The sequence below is a fragment of the Staurois parvus genome, unplaced genomic scaffold, assembly GCF_062004578.1.
Source record: "Staurois parvus isolate SC_StPar_1 unplaced genomic scaffold, SC_StPar_1.0 ptg000002l, whole genome shotgun sequence".
Classification (NCBI taxonomy): Eukaryota; Metazoa; Chordata; class Amphibia; order Anura; family Ranidae; genus Staurois; species Staurois parvus.
Window position 1 is genome coordinate 2,792,501 of NW_028317798.1, and position 22,267 is coordinate 2,814,767.

Consider the following 22,267-nt stretch of genomic DNA (forward strand, 5'->3'; position numbering starts at 1 on the left):
TGCAGACAATCATGTCACAATAGCATTTGTGGAGCTTCCACATTTGCTAGACTGTATAGCATTTTGCAGGCTTGCCACTCTCTATATGTCTAATGGACCTTGCCATGGATGCAAAGGGTTGCGGCCGTGATACAGTATGTAAACAACCCTGTAAGCTGCCTATTGTAGCTGGGGGGGCGAGTGGTTGGTGGCCTGCAAAAAATCGACTTAACTGTACATTTTTGCCACCCCCAACTGTAGGTCTAAATGATGCCTATATCCTTTCAAAAAAGGCTTTGGGACATGATGGTTTATGGTGTTTAACCTCTCTGACCAGGCCAGTGTTTAAAAATAAATAAATTATATATATACAGTGGGGCAAAAAAGTATTTAGTCAGCCACCAATTGTGCAAGTTTTCCCACTTAAAAAGATGAGAGAGGCCGGTAATTGGCATCATAGGTAGACCTCAACTATGAGAGACAAAATTAGAAAAACAATCCAGACAATCACATTGGCTGATTTGGAAAGAATTTATTTGCAAATTATGGTGGAATATAAGTATTTGGTCAATAGTTCATCTCAATACTTTGTTGTATATCCTTTGTTGGCAATGACAGAGGTCAAACGTTTCCTGTAAGTCTTCACAAGGTTGGCACACACTGTTGCTGGTATGTTGGCCCATTCCTCCATGCAGATCTCTTCTAGAGCAGTGATGTTTTGGGGCTGTCGCTGGGCAACACGGACTTTCAACTCCCTCCAAAGGTTTTCTATGGGGTTGAGATCTGGAGACTGGCTAGGCCACTCCAGGACCTTGAAATGCTTCTTACGAAGCCACTCCTTCGTTGCCCGGGCGGTATGTTTGGGATCATTGTCATGTTGGAAGACCCAGCCAGGTTTCATCTTCAATGCCCTTGCTGATGGAAGGAGGTTTGCACTCAAAATCTCACGATACATGGCCCCATTCATTCTGTCCTGTACATGGATCAGTCGTTCTGGTCCCTTTGCGGAGAAACAGCCCCAAAGCATGCTTCACAGTAGGTATGGTGTTCTTTGGAAGCAACTCAGCATTCTCTCTCCTCCAAACACGACGAGTTGTGTTTCTACCAAACAGTTCTATTTTGGTTTCATCTGACCATATGATTTTGCGCAGCACTCCTGTAGCAGTAGTTCTGCTATAGGGCGGTGGGCAAGTGGTTAAAGTAAAATAAATAATTTATCAACATGTTTCATCCTTATCCCAACATATCGTCTACTATGAACCCACCACCATCCAAGGCAAAGAACCATATAATTGCCTCAGAGTTTCTTGCACTAGACCACTGATTGGCAGCAGGCTCTAGTAACACCTGTCCAGCAACTGCCCCTTTTGAGTTGTTTCCAGCAAAACGCATATTTTATATGGTAGAATGGTAACTCAGGTTATCTGATGATCCTGCCATTCTTACAAAAATACATAGGTTTGTACAGAGGCTCAGTCGGAGTCTCTGTATACAGTTGTCCTGAATCACAGAGATCTCAGGTCACAAAGGAAATGACTTTAGGATTACTGCTTACAGCACGTCACACTGCATGTATTTCAGTGTATTTTTAGGTTGTTACCATTGTTTTACTTGGCAAGTTCAACTTAAAACTCAGTGATAGCCAACACACAGCAGTCATGCTGAACACTGCTCTCCCCTCTTGTAACATACAACAGAACGCCATTTAACACACGTATCAGTACACTTTTATTTCCCATTTATTGACAGAGAGAGACCATAATGGGCTGATATTTGCATGTTAAATGTTGTATGGCTACAAGACTAATCCAGATGGTGGTATACAAGCCATGCAGCTGTTCCGCTTGTAGTATTAATTGCATCTAACACATCTCATGACTAATCTGTTTGTACAACACTCAGCTCCCACCTACAAAGAGTTTTCATTAATTGCAGATGGGGAATAAGAGCTTGTGGTTTCCATGAACCCAGATGAATCATTTTTTATTCATATTCCATGCATGTAGTTTTCAGGGAATTTTACCTAAAGGTGGCAGACCATGACTGGTCAGAGGTCATGTCTAATAAAGTTATACAAGGTGATATATTTTGATACGGTAGAAGTACAAAGATCCTGTCATTGTTAAAGCTCTAGATCATAATATGTAAATGTATTTAGTAAAACCTTTTGCTGCAAACCAGTATAGAAAGCCAGCCACTGGTAGGTAGGTTACTTAAGCTCCAGCCTAAGAGAAAAATACTTGAAGTAGTTTAAAACAATAACAATGTTTTATATATATATTGTCACTCACACTATCTATCTATCTATCTATCTATCTATCTATCTATCTATATATATAGATAGATAGATAGTGTGAGTGACAATTTAATTCCTGGAATGGACTGTAAAAAAAAAGTTTGCTTATCTGCACAATGGCAGCTGTTGTCACTTTCTTCAAAGTAGCCCCCTTGTGCAGCGATGCACTTTTCTAGACCACTGTGCCACTGCCACAAACATTCCTGGAATTTGTGCGCAGTATCTTTGTTGGGACACTCTGGATGTCTAGAATGTCATCACATCTGTGTCCTTTCAAGGCATTTTTAATTTCTGCAACAGCCAAAAGTCAGGAGAATAAGGTGGTTGATCATATTTCGGAATGGATTTCTGGGAACACTTAACATATCATGTGTAGGAACATTGTTGTGGTGGAGAATCCACTAGCCAGGCCGAGTTTTTTCACTCAAAATAGCGCTTTCATTAGTTGGTATATGATCCCCACTTGATTTGATCCCCACTGGGTTTTTTATTTTGTGCGCTATAAACACAAAAAGACACATTTGCACTGGCATGTTACTCCCTCACTACCGTGTTCCATACGCATTGTTTGTTTATTTGCCTTTAATAATTTAGTCTCATTCTGTATCTGGTGGATACTTTATGTAGTTAGTCCCAACTCTATTCTCCATGTTTTAGTATCCATTCATCACATGTACTGTATTCTGCTGGAGCTAGACACACTATGATTTTTTTACCTATCTGATGTTCATCTGTTATGATCTACACAAGTTTTGGATTAAAGCTTTCTATGACCTACAAGGTGTCATTTGGATTGAGTCTCTGTCTGCTAATCTACTGAGACTGTAAATTAAAGAGGAATTTCACCCATCCCCACCTCTATTAGTGAATAGGGTGATGTTCAGGACTCCTGGTACCAGGGGCACTGACGTCATTTGCCTAGCCAACTGACGGAGAATGGGGTGGTGCAAAACAAACTTAAAAAAAAAAAAATCAAGAAAACATGATACATATGCAGCAGAGGGGGCGGGATGGAGAGAAACCAAATCAGTTTAAAGGGTTTAGTTCTGTTTTAAGCTATCTCACAACATCTGGATCAGTTATAGAGATCACACTTTCAGTGCTTAGATTGTGGAATCAGAGCAGTCACAGTGCCTTAAATGCCACCTTTGATGCACCTTTGTTGCAGCAGGCTGCAGTGCATTGTGTTGAGTTACCAAAATAAGGGCCACATTCCATTTTTGGCTTCATTGGCAGCCCATTTATTTTAAGGAGCTGCCTTAATGCAACATACAGTAACTGCTTCCTGACTGCCCTATAGCAGAAGGTAGGGGGCACGCATACCGCCATTGACGGCTACAACTGTCGATCACTGGGTCCCGGACGGAGATTCCCCATTGGCACCCGACAATCGCCAAGGAACACTGATGGGGGAGAGCTCTGTATGTAAACTATGTAAACAATACGGATATCTCCCCTGTCAGCTCCAGATAGCCGAGCAATACAAAGCAGTGTGCTTACACAGTAAAACACACACAGCACACAGTACACAGTTAACCCTTTGATTGCCCCAGATTGTTAACCCTTTTCCCCAGTGTCATTAGTACAGTGTCAGTGCTTTTTATTAGCACTGATCACTGTATTGGTATCACTGGGAATGTCAGTGACCGTTAGTTCCTCGCCAGTGTCAGAATGCCTGCCACAGTCCCACAATAAGTCACTGATCACCGCCATTACTAATATATATATAAAAAAAAAAATCCAGTATACCGCCATTTGTAGACACTATAATTTTCACGCAAACCAATTAATTTACACGTATTGGGATTTTTTTCAGCAAAGACATGTAGCAGAATACATTTTAGCCTAAATTTATGACTAAACTTGATTTTCTACATTTTTTTACTGTATATGTTTTATAGCAGAAAGTAAAAAATATTGTTTTTTTTTTTTCAAAATTGTCGTTTTATTTTTTTGTTTATACCACAAAAAATAAAAAATGTAGAGGTGATCAAATACCACCAAAAGAAAGCTCTGTTTGTGAAAAAAAAATTACATAAATTTAATGCAGCATTGCATGCCCACGGAATTGTCAGTTAAAGTAATGCAGCGCCATACCGCAAAAAATGGCCTGGTCAGGAAGAGGGGTAAATCCTCTGGAGGGCAAGTGCTTAATGCATGTTGTAACATGCATTAATGCACCACAGAGATGTAAATAGTCACTAATTCCCTTTGCTTAGCTGTTTTCTTTTCTAGAAGAATGCTACTTTTATTATTTTAGAAATAATGAGGTGTAAGACCAAAAAACTGCGCTAAGTATACAAATAATTAAAATTAAATCACTACTATATCATGTCTGTGTATAAACACCACGCTGCCACTTTAAAATATATTAAACATATGCAAAAAAACATTTCAAAAAAGTATTCTAGTGGTGCATAAATCAATTATCAGTGTAAAAAATTCCTTATAAAAATACATATATAAATAATGTGAATAATGAATAATATATAATAAATAATATTTTCAACATAAACAATGTTAATGGTGTAGATAAGTAATTAATAGTTTGTTATTCTAAACGAAAAGTCCATTGAACTTAGTCCATCAAACAATCACCACGTGAGAAAACTTGTGCCAAAACAAAATGTGTGTGTGTGTGGTGCTCCCCTCTCAGGTATGCACTCACCAAAAAGTGTTGTCTCCCACTCTCATGGTTGGCACACAGCTTTGATTAACGATTTTCCAAGGACTAGATCAGATCACTTGTGATACTTTATTCTCCTTAAACTTGCGACAATGGAGTCCCAGGACAAACCTTCCCAAACTCCAGCACACAAATTCCTCCTCCCAATGCTCCACTCACAATTGACCATATAGGAGATAAAAAAATGAGAGAACCCTAAATGGTGTAGTACCAACTAAACGGTTTTATTGCCACAATAGAGTAAATGTAAATATGTAATAAAGCCCAAAGATCTCCTACCCTGCTCTGTCCGTAAACACTTACCTGGCTTGTTACCACTACAGCATTGTCCCTGGATCCAGCACAGCTCCCCTCATTTCCTGCTTTCAGGCTAGGTTCACACCTATGCAGTCTGCGTTTGATCCTTTTTTGCAGTGAGCTTTGCGTTTTTGATGCGTTTTGCTTTTTTTTTTCTTGCACAGACACATAAAAAATGCACTACGTGCTTTTCTGCAGTGTTTCCATTGAAGTCTATAGAACCAAAAATGCAACTTTTTGAGTTTAAAAAAATTCCCTGACCCTTTCCAAAAAACGCAATGGGTGAAAATGCCGAGCTGTGAACGTGTCCCATGTGAAATCATATCAAGTGGACTGTAGGGCGTTTCTGCAGAAAACGCGTAGGTGTGACCCTAGTGTCACAGGAGAAACTGAAGACAGCAGAGGCATAGGCTTGAGACCCAATGGGATCACCCACATTCGATGCCTCCTTAGCACCTGGCTTGCTACAGGAGGCACCCAATGGGAGAAGATGACTAGAGGAATAGAAAAGCAATCTTTCTGTGCAATATCGTAAAGAGCAGGTAAGTATAACCTCTCTTTTTATTTCAAAATAAAAATATTTTAGCTTTAATATTATGTTCAGTAAATAGCAGGGTGTTCTTATTGAATTTTATAGTAGTTTGTAATTGTGGTTGTGTTCCAGGTGATAAAAAGATGGAAAGGAAGATGGGGGCTAAGTAGGCATTATATTAGACCAGGGGTGGCGAACAAGTTAGACACAAAGAGCCAAAATTTTAAACTGTGAAAGTCAGAGAGCCACAATATGCAGTGACCTGCCAAAACAGACAAACACTCGCACAAAAACACATAATTAAAACCATATTATTCACCATAACACATATTATCGTATTTTTCGCTCCATAAGACGCACCTGACCATAAGACGCACCTAGGTTTTAGAGGCAGAAAACCGGAAAAAAAAATTCTGAACTAATGGACTGCAGACACAGTACAGGAGATGACCAGAGACTGCGGACAGCACAGGGATGACCAGAGACTGCGGACAGCACAGGGATGACCAGAGACTGCGGACAGTACAGATGACTGCCGACCTTTGGGGAGGTGGGGAGCGGGTACCTGAATTTGACAGGTACCCGCTCTTACTTCCGCAGAGTTTTTGTTTGATCTTACCTGTTCCTCGATCCAGCCGCGCGCTGTCTTCCCGGCTTCTGTAATGGCGCTCGGCATGACAGCCGGGGTGCCCAGTGCGCATGAGCGAGAAGCACTTGCGCTTTGTGATTGGTCCGGCGGCTTCTGGGATCTGTCATGTGTCCCAGGTACCGCCTTACCATTCACAAAAAGCACCGCTTCTTGCGCATGCGCACTTGGCACCCGGCTGTCATGCCCAGTGCCCACACTACAGAAGCCGGAAGACAGCGCGCCGCTGGATAGAGGAACAGGTAAGATCAAAGAACAAAGAAGTAAGAGCGGGTACCTGTCAAATTCAGGTACCCGCTCCCCACCTCCCCAAAGAAAGATGAAACTTGGCAAAGAGCCACAGTATACAAAATATGATAAGAGGCAAAGAGCCGCATTCATTTTGGCCGGGAGCCACACGCGGATCGAGAGCCACGTGTTCACCACCCCTGTATTAGACCTATATCTACTCCAGTGGATATTTTTTAATAAAAATAAACCTGCCGCAAAAAGTCATTTTTTACAGTTTATTTAATACATTCTATTTACTTTTTAAATGTAAAGTGCACCACTGATATATCCATATGCAGACTCACTGTAATCACACAGAACACAAGGCATAGATAACACCTCTACTGAGTCGATATTTAGATACTGGATAGGTGAATTGAAATATTGGGTTGAAGAAAGACCACATCTCTGTGTGTATGTGCTTTCTATGCAAACTTTTCCACCGCTCCCTACATAACCTTGAAGTACAGTAGGAGTGTTGACCATCTGGATTGTACTGAACTGACCATTAAAGGAGTAGGCCTGCCTCTCCATGCAGTACATAGGCTTGTCTGCTTTATTGCCTGCTGCAGTAGAATCTACAGGGTTAACTTTAACATCATCATTAGTGTCTGAACCAAGTCATATTTCCTCATTCTCTACTCCACTTTAATACACATTATTACATTTCCCTGTCATTTCCACAAACTCCACAGCCAGTCGCAAATTTTAATAGCACCCCCCCTCTCCCAGGCATGACATGTTCTCTGCGATTTGGGGGAGTCTGTCATATAGATAAATCAGAGAAGATAAAAATAAGTTTTCTCCTGTCTTGCTGCAAGCAATGCCTTTATCGGTCTTAACAAGACGGGCAATTTACGCAAAAACACAGCAATTCCCAATTTCCTTAAACCAGCCGCCTGAGTGGTGGGTCCATTTATGAAAGGGTATCTGGACATTCAGCTGTAATTGTTCTAATCAAAATGTCAAAATGTAGTCCAAAGCCTGCATCACGAACACTTATTAGGCATACACGCAAAATGCCTAAAGTCTCTCTGCTCTCCTCCAAATTGTTGCTTATTTAAGTCAGAATTTATGAGGCTTTCTTGTTGAGGTTTAGGTCATCACGTTCAGATATATCAAAGGAAATGTAAGCCAGACTATTTGTGACTTGAATTTGTCCGGCAGCCTGCCTAAATGTGGGGAGCTAGTGAACAGCCTACAAGCAAATAAACCATAAAGTCTAGCAAGAGGGTCGTTTTTTTCCTCCTTTCCCAAGTTGGAGGGTTAATTAACTCATCAGCTTCCACCACTTGTACGGTTGGGCTTTATAGTATGAGAGTGCTGATATGGGGAACGCAAAAGTGTCCCAGCATCAAAGTATGTTGTATACGTAGGAGAGTATCCATCAAATTGCTTCCAGTTTTTTGGTGTCTGTAGTTCCTATTGAAATGTTTGAAGGAATTAAAAAGGGTCATAAAAACTCTTAGCCAAACCAGACTTTTATTTTCTGCTCCCTAAGAAGGTCCTAAGGCTTTGTGGATAATATGTTTGTATTAAGCTCGCCATAGACCAGTAGAATTTTATGTGAAAATGTTCATTTTTCTCATTCTTCTTTTTCAATATTTTCATTTTTGTGTGTGTAAAGTGGTTTGTGCACATAGAATTTATAAATTAAGGGACTTGTAGTTCTAAAGCGGGGGATCAGAGGACTGTGAAGAGAGTAAGGAGTGCGCATTCAGGGAGACAATGCCTAGGGACAAGGGCTGTGATTTGCAAGTAAAAGTGTTCCATGATAACAGAAACACATTCCGCTCCAGGCCGGTCTACGCTTGCCTGCAATATAACTGGATGCATATTTAATGTTGCAGGACTTTTTAATGGAAACATTTATTATTTTGAGCTGAATTAGTTAATACTGATTTCTGATTTTCCCAAAAAAACAAGGAATTCAATAATGCTGCGCCACTTTTCTGGTGTTAATCCCTCTTGTTATTGTATTGCGTCAAATTCATGAAGCAGTTGCAACACTTTTGGTTCTGCCAGCAACTTCATGCAGTTCTAAAATGTGCCACTTTTACATTGTGTCGCAATGAATGTGCCATTTCTACATTATGTCGTACTGAATGGGCCAAATTCAAAAGTGGAGTGAATTAAGGCCAACTCTTTTTTGGTGTACAGAGAGAAAACTGACTCTGGTTCATATTTATGCGGTACAGCACATCGCATGTGATTCACATAGGAACCGCACCACATTCTTGTGCAAATCACATGCGATTTCTGTGCGGTGCATATTGAGCTATACATTTTGTATGGCTCAAATCGCACCGCATCCACACCAAAATACTGCAGGACCCTTTTTTTTTTTTTTTGATCGTCAGCAGAATCAGATTGCATGGGTGATCACACCCATGCGATCTGATTCTGCACAAACAACATGTTTTGCGAACCGATTTTGGGGTGTTTGTTAACTTAAAATACACACCCGCAGTGGTTTGCATGAATGGGGTACAATTACAATTTGCGGTGCGAAAATCGCACAGAAACCGGTGCAAGTTTCGCAACACATCAGTGTGAACCAATGCGCCAGGCAGATTTTGCGAAAGTGTCATAATTACATAAGTACATTCTAAAAGAGGCACAGCTTGAACCAAATTAATGTACAATTTTTAGACATGTATATAAATTTGATGGATTCTGCACCACTTTTAGAATGCATGAGAGACACTTTTGCAAAATCTGTCTGCTCCAGTCTTTATGAATTCCAGGGAGTCTTTAGTACTACTTTAAAGTCTGGCTAAACCCTCATCAGTGAAGCTTTCTAATTCTTGCCTGTGCACATCAATATGTGATGTGGTAGGCAGTGTAGAGGCTGTCCAACCATGTGATGATTCTGTCCATATGTCCACAAGTAGCCTTCTTCGGGAGCACACATAGAAAATTAACTACTTGCCCTACTGAGGATTTACCCCCCTTCCTGACCTGCCTTTTTTTGCATTACGGCACTGCGTTATTGGAACTGACAATTGCGCGGTCATGCAATGCTGCACCAAAATGAAATTTACATCATTTTTTTCCCCCCAATAATTGAGCTTTCTTTCGGTGGTATTTGATCGCCTATGCAGTTTTTATTTTTTGCGCTATAAAAAAAAACACAATAATTTTGAGAAAAAAAACTATTTTTGACTTTTTGCTATTAAACGTGCAATAAAAAAAATTTTAAAAATCAAATTTCGCATAAATTTACGACAAAATGTATTCTGCGACATGTCTTTGCTAAAAAATAAATCCCAATATGTGTAAATTAATTGGTTTACGTGAAAGTTATACAAATGTGTTTACAAATGGTGGTATATTTAAAAAAAAAATTTATTTTTACTAGTAATGGCGGCAATCAGAGACTTCTAGTGGGACTGCGGCGGACATTCTGACACTGGGGGGAACTGACATCATGTCACTGACATGCCCAGTGACACCAATACAGTGATCAGTGCTAAAAAAAAGCACTGTACTAATGGCACTGGGCAGGAAGGGGTTAACATGAGGGTCGATCAAAGGGTTAACTGTGTGCAGGGAATGTTTTACTATGGGGCGGTGTCTGTGTGCTTCACTGTAATCACACAGCACAGCCATCTAAAACAGTGTGCCGGAGCTGACAGGGAGGAGAACTGTTAGTAAACAAAACAGTTCTCCCGGTCAGAGATCTTTAGAAATCACCTGGCGCCAGCTAGTAATTACCGGCCGGGACCTGGTGATTGACAGCCTTGCCAGCGAATGGCGGCACAGGTAGGGCACGCACGTGCACACCCCCTACCTAGAAATGCAAAATCACACACACATATATATGTGTGTGTGATTTTGCGCATTCGTGCCGTCCGTCTGGCAGCAGTATTTTCTGCTATAGGGCAGTCGGGAAGCGGTTAACAACGCTGCCACTCCATAGTGCATGCAAAGGCAGCATTGTCACTGTATTTGTTTCAAGAGAACTTTGACTAATGATTTTAGTTACTGCAGCAGAAAAAAGAAAGAGAATAGCAATAAACACTTAGGAGAATTAGGAGAAAAATAAGACATTTCTTTTAAGCATAGTGGCTCAGATACATTTTAAAGCTGAATTCCATATTTTCTTTATGATCTTTATTTATGAACCTATCTTTACTATTGCTCATAATACTTGAAGAACATTCAGCCAGAAGAGAAAATACCCTCAGAGCCTTTGATTTTACCCCATTCTCACATGAGCTGGTTAGTTCACACTGAACAAGTGCAAATATAGTTTCACTGGACTGTGATTTGTTTTATAAATTCATTTCCTTTGCAGCATGAGCAGACTTGCACCATGAGAATGAGCGGTAAAGCAGAACCATTTTATTGAAGTTACGGGGCTCAAGTCCTTGTTTTTTTCTATTTTGTCTTTCTGCATTGGGAATAGCAGTTGATTCATAAAACCTATTCTCTCTTGTAATGAATTATAAGGCCAATGTTTGTGGGCACCTAAGCATCACACTTATATAAGCTTGTTGGACATATTTCAAATCCATATCAGTCCTTATATCAGCCTCCACCCTTCTAGTGTTATTGCCAGAAAGGCAGGGAGGGGACTCTATATTAATGCCCATAGATTTAGAATGTCCAAAAATTCGTAAACTGTAGGTGTGTGGTCAGGTGTCCCCAAACATTTTGGCCATGTAGACAATCAGGGGAGCGCACAGAAGAGGCTTTGGGTATCTTGTGGTTTGTTCCTATGTAGGACTTTTACCTTTAAAGAGTTTAAAACCATTCTTATAAAGGGGGGGAGGGGGGGGTCTATTCAAAATTTCTCATTTGGCAACATCCCCAACTCATAATCTTTTGTTATATGATCCATTCAACAGCTGTGGACTGCTTCATACCAACTGCCAATCTTAGGCTGTAAAGAGAGCCAACACAGTTCCTGCTGCTGAAATCTAGATATTCCCCACCTTTTCTTGCTGAAAGTGGAAACGCCCTTTAATTAGTTTCCTTAAAACTAAAAGACTAGGTTAGTTATTTTCTACATGTTCTTGGATACTCACTTCATACAGAAGGCAGCCCAAGGACCAAATATCTGACTTGAAATTGTAGCCATTTTCATGTATTCTTTCTGGGGACATGTAATAAGGTGTTCCCACTGCAATACAGAAAAGATCATTAAATACACAATGTTGTATGCTATTGTATAAAGCTGTGCTGTGTAAAGTTTCTAACATCATTTCACCATACGTTTTTTCCAACAATATACATGCCCTTTAAATAGCCAAAGAAGGGCAGTCATATAATCCATTTTAGAGATTACTGAAGGCAGCATTGTTACAGATCGGGTTTATTGTGTATAAAAGAATAAAAAAAAGCATTATCGAAAAAGAAGGGGTATGAAGCTGGTGCTGTAGCTTGCGTAAAAATAAACGTGCTATTCTCACACAGAGAACAATGCTTTGAAGTTCTAACTTGTATTAGATCTTATGCTCAGTGGACTGAAAATCTTGTTAAAAATTCAGAGAGCTCACGAAGTTCCGAAAACGATAGAAGTAAATAATGTTACCTTTATATCAAGGTAAGCAGTGCTTCTTATCAACATAACAAGTGAGGTTAACACTACAGATAGGAGGAAATTCATTTTTTTTTCACCTAAATAAATGCTTAAAGCTCAGGTTAACCTTTCATACATATAACAAATTTCTTGTGTGCTCTTTATTTTGTCGGTTACATTATCTATCTCTTCTTACCATGACTGCTAACTTTTTCCTGTCATTTTGGCAACTCATACTTTTTCCCTCTATAATTGCCTTGGGTAATCTTTACTAAAAATGCCCGTATGCATACAGACTAGAACACTCAAAGGGCTCATAGCCACATTCTCTGCCACAGATGCACAACCCCATAAGTGGAAGCCGCCTGAAGTAGCTGATGTTCACATGCGCAGTAGGATACAGGGATGCGTTTCTAAGCTGCAAGTTTCTTCCTCCGAGGCTACGTCAAAGGCTGAGGAAGCAGCTTCAAGTTTGGAAACATGTCATTGTATCCTGCCTTTACACTCATATTAACTTTAATGGCATCCCAGTCTTAGGGTTCAGTATTGAGTTGGCCCGCCCTTTGCAGCTATAACTGCTTCAACTCTTCTGGGAAAGCTGTTCACAAGGTTTAGGAGTGTGTCTATGGGAATGTTTGGCCATTCTTCCAGAAGCGCATTTGTGAGGTCAGTCACTGTGTCGAACAAGAAGACCTGGCTCACAGTCTCTGCTCTAATTCATCCCAAAGGTGTTCTATCGAGTTGAGGTCAGGACTCTGTGCAGGCCAGTCAAGTTCCTCCACCCCAAGCTCTCTCATTCATGTCTTTTATGGACCTTACTTTGTGAACTGGTGGGCAGTCATGTTGGAACAGGAAGGGGCCATCCCCAAACTGTTCCCACAAAGTTTGGAGTATGAAATTGTCCAAAATGTCTTGGTATGCTGACGCCTTAGGAGTCTCCTTCACTGGAACTAAGGGGCCAAGCCCAACCCCTGAAAAACAACCCCACACCATAATCCCCCCTCCACCAAACTTTACACTTGGCACAGTGGAGTCAGGCAAGTACTGTTCTCCTGGCAACTGCCAAACCCAGACATGTCCATAGGATTGCCAGACAGAGAAGTGTGATTCTTCACTCCAGAGAACACATCTCCACTGCTCTAGAGTCCAGTGGTGACGTGCTTTACACCACTGCATCCGATGCTTTGCATTGCACTTGGTGATGTAAAGCTTGGATTAAGCTGCTCAGCCATGGAAACCCATTCCATGAAGCTCTCTACACATTGTTGTGCTAATCTGAAGGCCACATGAAGTTTGGAGGTCTTTAGCAGACAGTTAGCGACTTCTCTGCGCTGTGCGCTTCAGCATGCGCTGACAATGCTCTGTCATTTTACTTGGCCTACCACTTCATGGCTGAGTTTGCTGTTGTTTCAAGTTGCTTCCACTTTGTTATAATACCACTAACAGTTGACCGTGGAATATTTAGTAAAAGGGAAATTTCGTGGATGGACTTATTGCACAGGTGGCACCATGGTTAAATTCATTGAGCTCCTGAGAGCGACCCATTATTTCACAAATGTTTGTAGAAGCAGTCTGCATGCCTAGGTTCTTAATTTTATACATCTCTGGCCATGGAGGTGATTGGAACCCCTGAATCCAATGAGTTGGAGGGGTATCCCAATACTTTTGGCAATATAGTGTATGTAGTTTAGCACCTTCTAGTTTGTGTAATAGTGTAGAGTATTATAGGCAAAATCATTGTGTTTGGCTCATGGTAGTTTGTGTGAGTCACGTAATTGAGATCGGGTTATTGCAGGTCAGCTGGATGATTCAACAGGTTGTGGCTCTACCGCCTCCTCCTGACTCTGGAGGACCATAGAACCTTCCGGATGTCGGTAAGAAGGAAGGGGTGGATGCCTAATCTGCATATTCATGGGGGATCCAGCCAATCCAAGGTTTGGAGGCCCTGGTAGAGAGGTGGACTGGCCTATAAATATGGGAGAGTCAGGCTGACAGAGGAGTCAGGTGGAAGATGGAGTGCTGAGGAGACTGTTGATGCCTAGGATGGATCCCCTAGGTCTGGGAGGGCCAGCCTCTAGGTTGGGTTCAAGCTGGCTTACGAGGATACATTTTGCAGAGAGGTGTAGATGGGATCAAGGCCTGGAGCAATAGAGAGCAAAAAGGACAGTGTGAATACAGCTTTCTAAGGACAGCATTGAGCTCAATCCTTTTATTCTTGTCCCGGTAGATCTTCCGAGAAGCCAGGAGGGCTGGTAGTGCTTGCAGGCCATGGAGCTGATAGCAGCTCTGTAGGGGGAGAAAAGACATCTCTGCATGTAGCTACAAGAAGTAAAGTGATTTTTGAGGGGCTGCTAGTTCCTTCCCTGCAACGACTGACTGCTTTCCAGAAAATAACAGTCCAGGATCTGCTTTTGTACATGGGAGGGAAGTGTCTCCCTTCCATTGTTTTCAAGCCAAATTGGGCATTCCCCTAATAAAAAAAAAAAACAACAAAATCAAGCCCATGGACTGGTCATTGTCTTTGGGTGCAAGTTGGTGATAGAAATACCTGTTGCCTGGCTGTGTGGAGAGAGGCTTAGGGATACCCATAACACAGCAGCCCTCACAAGGGTAGCGCTACAGTAGCATATGACTGATATTGTTTTATTTCGTCATCAATATTATTATTATGTTTGAAAATTTATTTTTATCTATTTTATTTTTTTTTGGTTAGGTCAATGCCACTAGTTGCATTAAGAGCAGGGTAAATTAGACTGGTGTTGTGCTCTGTGTTTTTTTTGGGTCCTCCACACCCCAATTAATTTGGTTATTACCCCAACACCTGCTAGTGCATAAAGTGGGGTGCCATGCATTTTTAATGAACCCCAATGTATCTCTGGAGTTCAGCTGCTTTAAAGTGCACAACTGAGATTTTTCTGTTGGGTTACTGTAGGGCAGCCTTAATCCCATTTTCTTGCAGTTGATTAATCTATCATTTTATGTCTTAGATTGCTCTGCGATTTCAAAATAAAACTGATCACTTGATTTCTCCTCCAAATTCCCACGTGTATTGCCAGCCTAATAGTAAATGGTAATTCTTAAAACGTTCTATTTTATCAATAAAGTGATAAAATACTACAAAAACAGTTTAGTTTAATATATATATATATTAACTACCCTACAGCTCGTATTTCTGCTCTTTTGCAGAGCTATGGCCTCCTGCAGAATCCGATTCTTCATATCTGTACACTTCTGGACCTGTCAGATGCTTGCTTCCACTAAACAAAACAACAGACAGAGGGTGCACCAGACTAGTGCATTACCTTCATACACACTTTATTGATAAATAAAATTAAACGGTCTACCTTCTAACACATAGCGGTAGATTTACTAAAGCTGGTTCACATAGAATCTGGTGCAGCTGTGAATAATAATGAATCAGCTTTCAGGTTTTATTGTCAAAGATTAATTGAACAAGCTGAAGTTAGTAAGTCTTAGTAAGTTTTACTAAATCTCCCCCATAGTATCAATAGCTGTATCAACTAATCAAGATGTGACTATCACCAGATCTCCAATGCCTGACTTGTAGCATGGGAAGACCCCTCAGTGTTTAATGTGGCTAATGTGTTTTGAGGGACCGCCCCTTTTCTTCAGAGCCTGACTCTTCAGAGATCTGGTGACACATCTTGATTATTTGATACGGCTATTGATTCTATGCGTTTGTGAGTAGACCATTTGCATGAAGGTAATGCGCTAGGCAGGTGAGCCTTCTGTCTATTGTTTTTTAGTGCTGCATATGAAGGGACACCCACAGTCTTAGGAGGGTGGGCAAGGCATTACAACTCCAGACTGTAGGTTAGCACAGTGGATAACCTACCAAACTCTAAGCACCACATTCGAGAGCATGAGGTTGCTTTTACTGTTTATACTGTGGTTCCTGCCAGTGGCCACTACATCACTACAAGACACATAAGTGATAGAACCACACACAGGCATCCAACACATCTGAAGGTCCAAGGTGAAGAGTCTCCTGGAGGACATAGCTTAAATTTATTTAAGGTGTAACTGAAGGAAAAACCTTTTTTTTATTTGAACACTTTTCAGGTTTGTATCCCTGTTTTTGTCCCCATTAAGGAGATTCACCCTGGTGGCTATTAGTGAAAGTGAAAGAAAATCACAAATTTTGAACGACCACCAGAACAGGAATAGAGGGGAAATCTTCAAATGGGGACATCAGTTTTTGTGACCCTGGTGATTATCGGGAATTTTCCTCACTTTGGGGAGATTTCCTGTGGGTAAGGAAGTGAGGAAATCTCCCCAGTGAGAGACATATGTAAAAAAAAAAAAAAAAAAAAAAAAATACAACAGACATTATAACCCTCCTTTACTCTATCCGAAATGACAAAGTTTGGTTACAGTTATTCTTTAAAATTTAATGTATAGGTTCTTGCAAAAGTACAGTCATGACCGGTTCTCTTTGAATATGGCTCAGTCAGGGGAAGTTTAACTACAAACTGCCATTTTTTTAAAGAAAAAAAATAAGTAAAACACAGATTATCTCCTACCATGTTACTGTTGTAACACTTGAGTCTTTCATTAAAATATACCCTTAAAAAACATATGGATTTTATTTATTTAAAATGTTAAACTGATCCAAGAATGACAGAAGCCAACAGTCAGAAAGCTTGGTCCAAGAGTGGCTTTGAACTAAGTGGGAGTTTAACCACTTCAATACTGGGCACTGTCACCCATTGCCTGCAAATTTCAGCTTTCAGTGCTGTAACACTTTGAATGACAATTGTGCCGCCATGTAACACTGTACCGAAAATTAATTTGTATCCATTTTTGAGACAGAGCTTTCTTTTGATGGTATTTAATGACCACTGGGGTTTTTATTTTTTGCTAAACAAACAAAAAAAGACCAAAGTTTTTTTTTTTTCTTTTAATCTAGCACAATCCTAGCTGCAAGGGGGAGCTCTAGTTGAAATTGTTAGAGAGGAGGGCTGAGTAGCAGCCTGGGTGTGAAAGCCAGGTGCGTTAAATTACATTCAGAGCTGAGAAGCTCTGCAGATCAACTCTCTGGGACTTCCCCCTGCTCTAGAACTTTGGAGAAATGTCTAAAAACAGTGGGCGGAGGTGAGGACTGGCTGGTCTGTATTCTTAGAGGATCCTGGCCAATCCCCAACAGAAGGCTTGGCAAGGGGTCAGGGCAGCCTTTAAGAGTAAATGAACCTGCTCAGCAGGGAGAGAGTTTGGGTGGAAGATGAGAAGTGAGGCTGGAGAGCAGGAGCTTGGGAGGGGGGCCAGATGGAGAGGGGCTCACCTCCAGGCAGGAAGCTTGGAAGGAGGAAAGCTTGGGACTTCGCCAGCCCCTGAGAGAGGATCACCTTTGTGGCAGAGAAGGAGTGGCCCAGCTAGAAGGCCTGGTAGCAGTCACCGACCCATCAGCAAGAAGGACTGAGTGAGTAGGCCAGCACCCCCTGAGCCAGATAGGGGATGGAGTACTCTGGTAGGAAGCCAGATTAGAGACTAACCAGGACTGCCTTCCCTTAAAGCAGTGTTTCTCAACTCTAGTCCTCATGGACCCCCAACAGGTCATGTTTTCAGGATTTCCCTCAGATGAAACAGCTGTGGTAATTACTAAGGCAGTGAAACTGATCAAATCACCTGTGCAAAATAATGGAAATCCTGAAAACATGACCTGTTGGGGGTCCATGAGGACTGGAGTTGAGAAACACTGCCTTAAAGTGACAGGCACTGGATCCCCTGCTCAGTGATTCACCCAGATCTGCTGAATTAGGAGAATCTAGGGTCTGGGGTGGTACAACCGGAGACGCCTGCGAGCTCTCCAAGAAGAGGATTTTTGCTGTAAAAAAACTTGTATATAGTTACAGAAAGTTGTCCTTTGTTTCACAGTTCCATTGGGCATCATGTAGCAAAGCTCTAGGACTGGTTACTGTTTCCTGGATGTAAGTTGATATGTAAATGCATGTTGCCTGGCTATGCAGAATTATAGGGGGACCCAAAAACTTCTGCAACTCCTAAGGGGGTATTGCCACTAGCTTTTGTTATAAAATTTTGCGAATAAGTAATTTTTCTTGTTCACTGATGTGCACTGATAACCTGCTCTGATGGGCGATAACCTGCATTGATGAACTGGGCCATGTCAGACTAGCCAGTTAACGTCTCTCCTTTCCTCACACAAAGACAGCGTGTGAGGAAAGGAAATGATGATAGCCAGCAAATCTGTTTACGTGTTACCAGCTGTGATTGTACACAACTGATTACATGTTAAACGGTCCCTGTGATTGGCCCTTTACCATGATCTGTGATCATCTGTGTCCAAAGGACACAGCTGTCACAGAGCACCTTCAATGCATAGCCCTGGGGGAGCATGGGAAGCACGCACATGGGAGGTCATCAATGGATATACTCCAAGAACTGAAGAACCACGCTGTAGATGTCTTTCGGCTATAGAGCAGTCAAGAATTGTTTGTGACATTTTTCTATGAGTACTATATATACCTGGAACTGTTTTGAGTGGTAGCACATTGTAAAGTTTTGTTCATAGCCCAGTTTGCCGTATACTGTAAATACTTAAGTAACAGTTCAAGGGTGAATACCTCTGGAGGATGTGAGCAAGTTGCCTTTTTAAGAAGCTTGCATAAGAGACCTGTAGGATTAAAATTCAACACCTAATGAATTACCTTGAGAAGCGTGTCTTTTGCTTACTTGGCAGACAATAAAAGTGGATGGTGGAGGCCTGAGGAAGGATGATCAGGTAGGATACTGGGTTACTGTAGAAAGGGGGAGTGGCAGGGGTTCTCAGAAACACAGTCAGCCCTGTGTTTGAGCATCCAAACAAATTTGTCATGTGAGGGTGATAAACCTAGAAGTGTCCACCCTAGGTGTTATTGTTCCCCAGGCAAGAGAGCAACATATCTAGTAAGGGTGGGGATTATAATGTAGGAAGGCCTGCACAAGTGGTAGTGGTAATAAGAGATTCTATCATCATGAGGACTTAGAGAACAATTTGTTACCACGATTTTGTTAACTGAATGGTTTGCTGTCTCCTTGGTGCCAGTGTTTGCCATGGTGTGGACCAAGTACACTGATTAATGTAAGAAGTTGGGCATGACCTGGCTTTCGTGGTCCTTGGACCAATGACAGAATACATGAAATGTGGTGGAATATTAGGAAGCAATTTGAGAGCCAGACTGTAAGTCAAGGGGAGGGAACTCCAAGGTTAAATTCCCTGGAATGTTGACTCTGCCATACACATCAGAAAAAATGACAAAGTGAGTTAAATGCATAGCTTAAGGCTGGGTGTGAGAGGGCAGAAATTGTTTTTGGTTGTGAATATTGTAAATCTGAACATTGCTAAAGTGTTTGACATGGTTTCCCACAGGTAGTCAGTGGGGTTGATTTACTAAAACTGGAGAGTTCAAAATCTGGTGCAACTGTGCATTATAGTCAATCAGCTTCTAAATTTGGCTTGTTCAATTAAGCTTTGACAATAAAACATGGAAGCTGATTGGTTTCTATGCAGAGCTGCACCAAATTTTGAACACACAAGTTTTAGATCTCCATCAATGTGTAAGTTAAGTTCTACAGGCTTAGAAAATTTAGTCTTTAAATGGATCGAAAATGGTCTAAAAACACATTCATAAGTAGTGATTAATGATTTGCATTCTAAGGTGTGTGGTGTGTGTATATATACATATATATATGTGTGTGTGTGTGTGTATATATATATATATATATATATATATATATATATAAAGAGGCATATAAGTGAGCACTAAAGGTGAGCTGCTGTAACACCGAAAGGCACCAACAACCTTCTAAGACCAACTGATATATTAAGGTGCAGTGCTAGAATCATAAATTCAATATAATACAATCACTAATGAAATTATAAGGTGCAGATACTAACAATGTAAGTAATGAATCAATCATCACCGGTAAATCCATAAAGTGACAACAGTGCAAACGCACATCCAAAAAAGTGAAGATGGTGCTATAAGTGACAAAGTCTATATATCAATATATAAATAAATAAACGTGAAGCTTCAGATAAAGTGATCCTCTGTGTATCTTCTGGTGATCAAATAAAAGAATTACGCACTCACCAGATGCATAATTCCATCATGCATTTGAGAAATATTACATCTCAGTGGGCCAGCTGGATCCTCTTATGGACACCTCTATCCTGGTATGGACTTCTCTCTGGATCATCAATGGGATGCAGCACCTCTCACCTCCTTTCTAAGTGGGCTCTGGGAGTGGTAAGGCTCAGCAAGAGCCCCAAGAAAGGATGCCAAAATAGTGTGATACTGCTTCAAAAGGGTTTTTTATTGATCCATAACAGGAATGTAACAGAAATGGAAGTAAAAAACAGACTGACCATGAGTTGAAATGTAAGATGGCTGCCGGACCAGCATGGACCTCGGCGGCGTGATGTCAGGATGCTGCAGCTCCTCCCTTACGTGTTTCGTGCTCTAGCATTTTTGCGGCGCCATTTTGTTGTGGATTCAGGTTTCACATATGACAATGCAGGATGCGCACGCATCAAGGAGCCTTATCCTTGATGCCTTTGTATGCGCATTACACTATGATCACCAGGGAATGGAGCACCTGAATCCACAACAAATAGGCGCTGGCGCACGCACAATTTAAAGGACAACATGGCGCAGGTTTTACCGCGCATGCGTGAAATAGCCGTCAAAATGGCGGACGCGTTAACACACGCGCCAGTTGCCAGCTATAAATAGGACACACCAGACGTCGGACGCTTGCAGGCACACCCCGTATGAATATGTGCTAGAGCACGAAACGCGTAAGGGAGGAGCTGCAGCGTCCTGACGTCACGCCGCCGAGGCCTAAGCTGGTCCGGTATGGGGTAGTGTGGCAAGACGGAAGCCTTTTCTTATGAAGAAAAACACCCAATCCCGGCTAAATTTTGTGAAAATGTGTTATTGTCTGATGAAACCAAGGTTGAACTTTTTGGCCATAATTCCAAAAGATATGTTTGGCGCAAAAACAACACTGTGTATCACCAAAAGAACACCATACCCACATTGAAGCATGGTGGTGGAAGCATCATTCTTTGGGGCTGTTTTTCTTCAGCTGGAACTGGGGCCTTAGTCAAGGTGAGGGAATTATGAACAGTTCCAAATACCAGTATATATTGGCACAAAACCTTCAGGCTTCTGCTAGAAAGCTGATCATGAAGAGGAACTTCATCTTTCAGAATGGCAACGAACCAAAGCATACATCCAAATCAACAAAGGAATGGCTGCACCAGAAGAAGTTTTGAATGGTCCAGCCAGAGCTCAGACCAGAATCCAACTGAAAATCTGTTAGGTTATCTGAAGAGGGCTGTGCACAGGAGATGCCTTCGCAATCTGACAGATTTGGAGTGTTTTGCAAGGAAGAGTGGGTGAATATTGTCAAGTCAAGATGTGCCATGCTGATAAACTCATACCCAAAAAGACTGAGGGCTGTAATCAAATGGTGCTTCAACAAAGTATTAATTTAACCACATCCCGACCGCCCTATAGCAGACATCCTGCAACGGCGGCACAGTGAACTAAATCACGTGTATAAATGATTTTGTATTTCCGGGTAGGGGCGAACCCTACCCGCGCCGACATTCATGGCTGGTGGTTACCCGACAGCGCCTGGTGATTACCGAGCATCTCCAATGGGGAGGAGGACTGCTTTGTTTACTAACAGTCCTCCCTGTCGGCTCGGGCACACTGCTCTGATTGGCTGTGCACAGCCATCCAGAGCAGTGTGCTTACAGTGAAGCACCAACACACCACCCCCCGTAAAACACTTCCAGCACACAGTTAACCCTTTGATTGCCGCTCATGTTAACCCCTCCCTGTCCAGTGCCATTAGTAGCTTTTTTTTTTTTTTTTTTTTAAGCACTGATCACTGTATTGGTGTCACTGGGGATGGCACCAAGTCAGTTCTCCCCAGTGTCAGAATGCCCACCGTAGTCCCGCTATAAGTCGCTGATCGTGCCATTACTAGTAGAGAAAAAAATT

General features: G+C 41.5%; 1 protein-coding gene across 1 annotated transcript in view; it reads right to left on the reverse strand.

The window, feature by feature from the left end:
* The window catches only part of LOC149474727 (serine/threonine-protein kinase Nek6), a 281,492-nt gene that overhangs the window by 59,553 nt on the left and 199,672 nt on the right, over positions 1-22,267 (reverse strand). Inside the window, exon 8 of the mRNA XM_089667137.1 lies at positions 11,740-11,834. Within this exon, the coding sequence (XP_089523263.1) occupies positions 11,740-11,834 (95 nt within the window). The remainder of the gene's footprint in view (positions 1-11,739; positions 11,835-22,267) is intronic.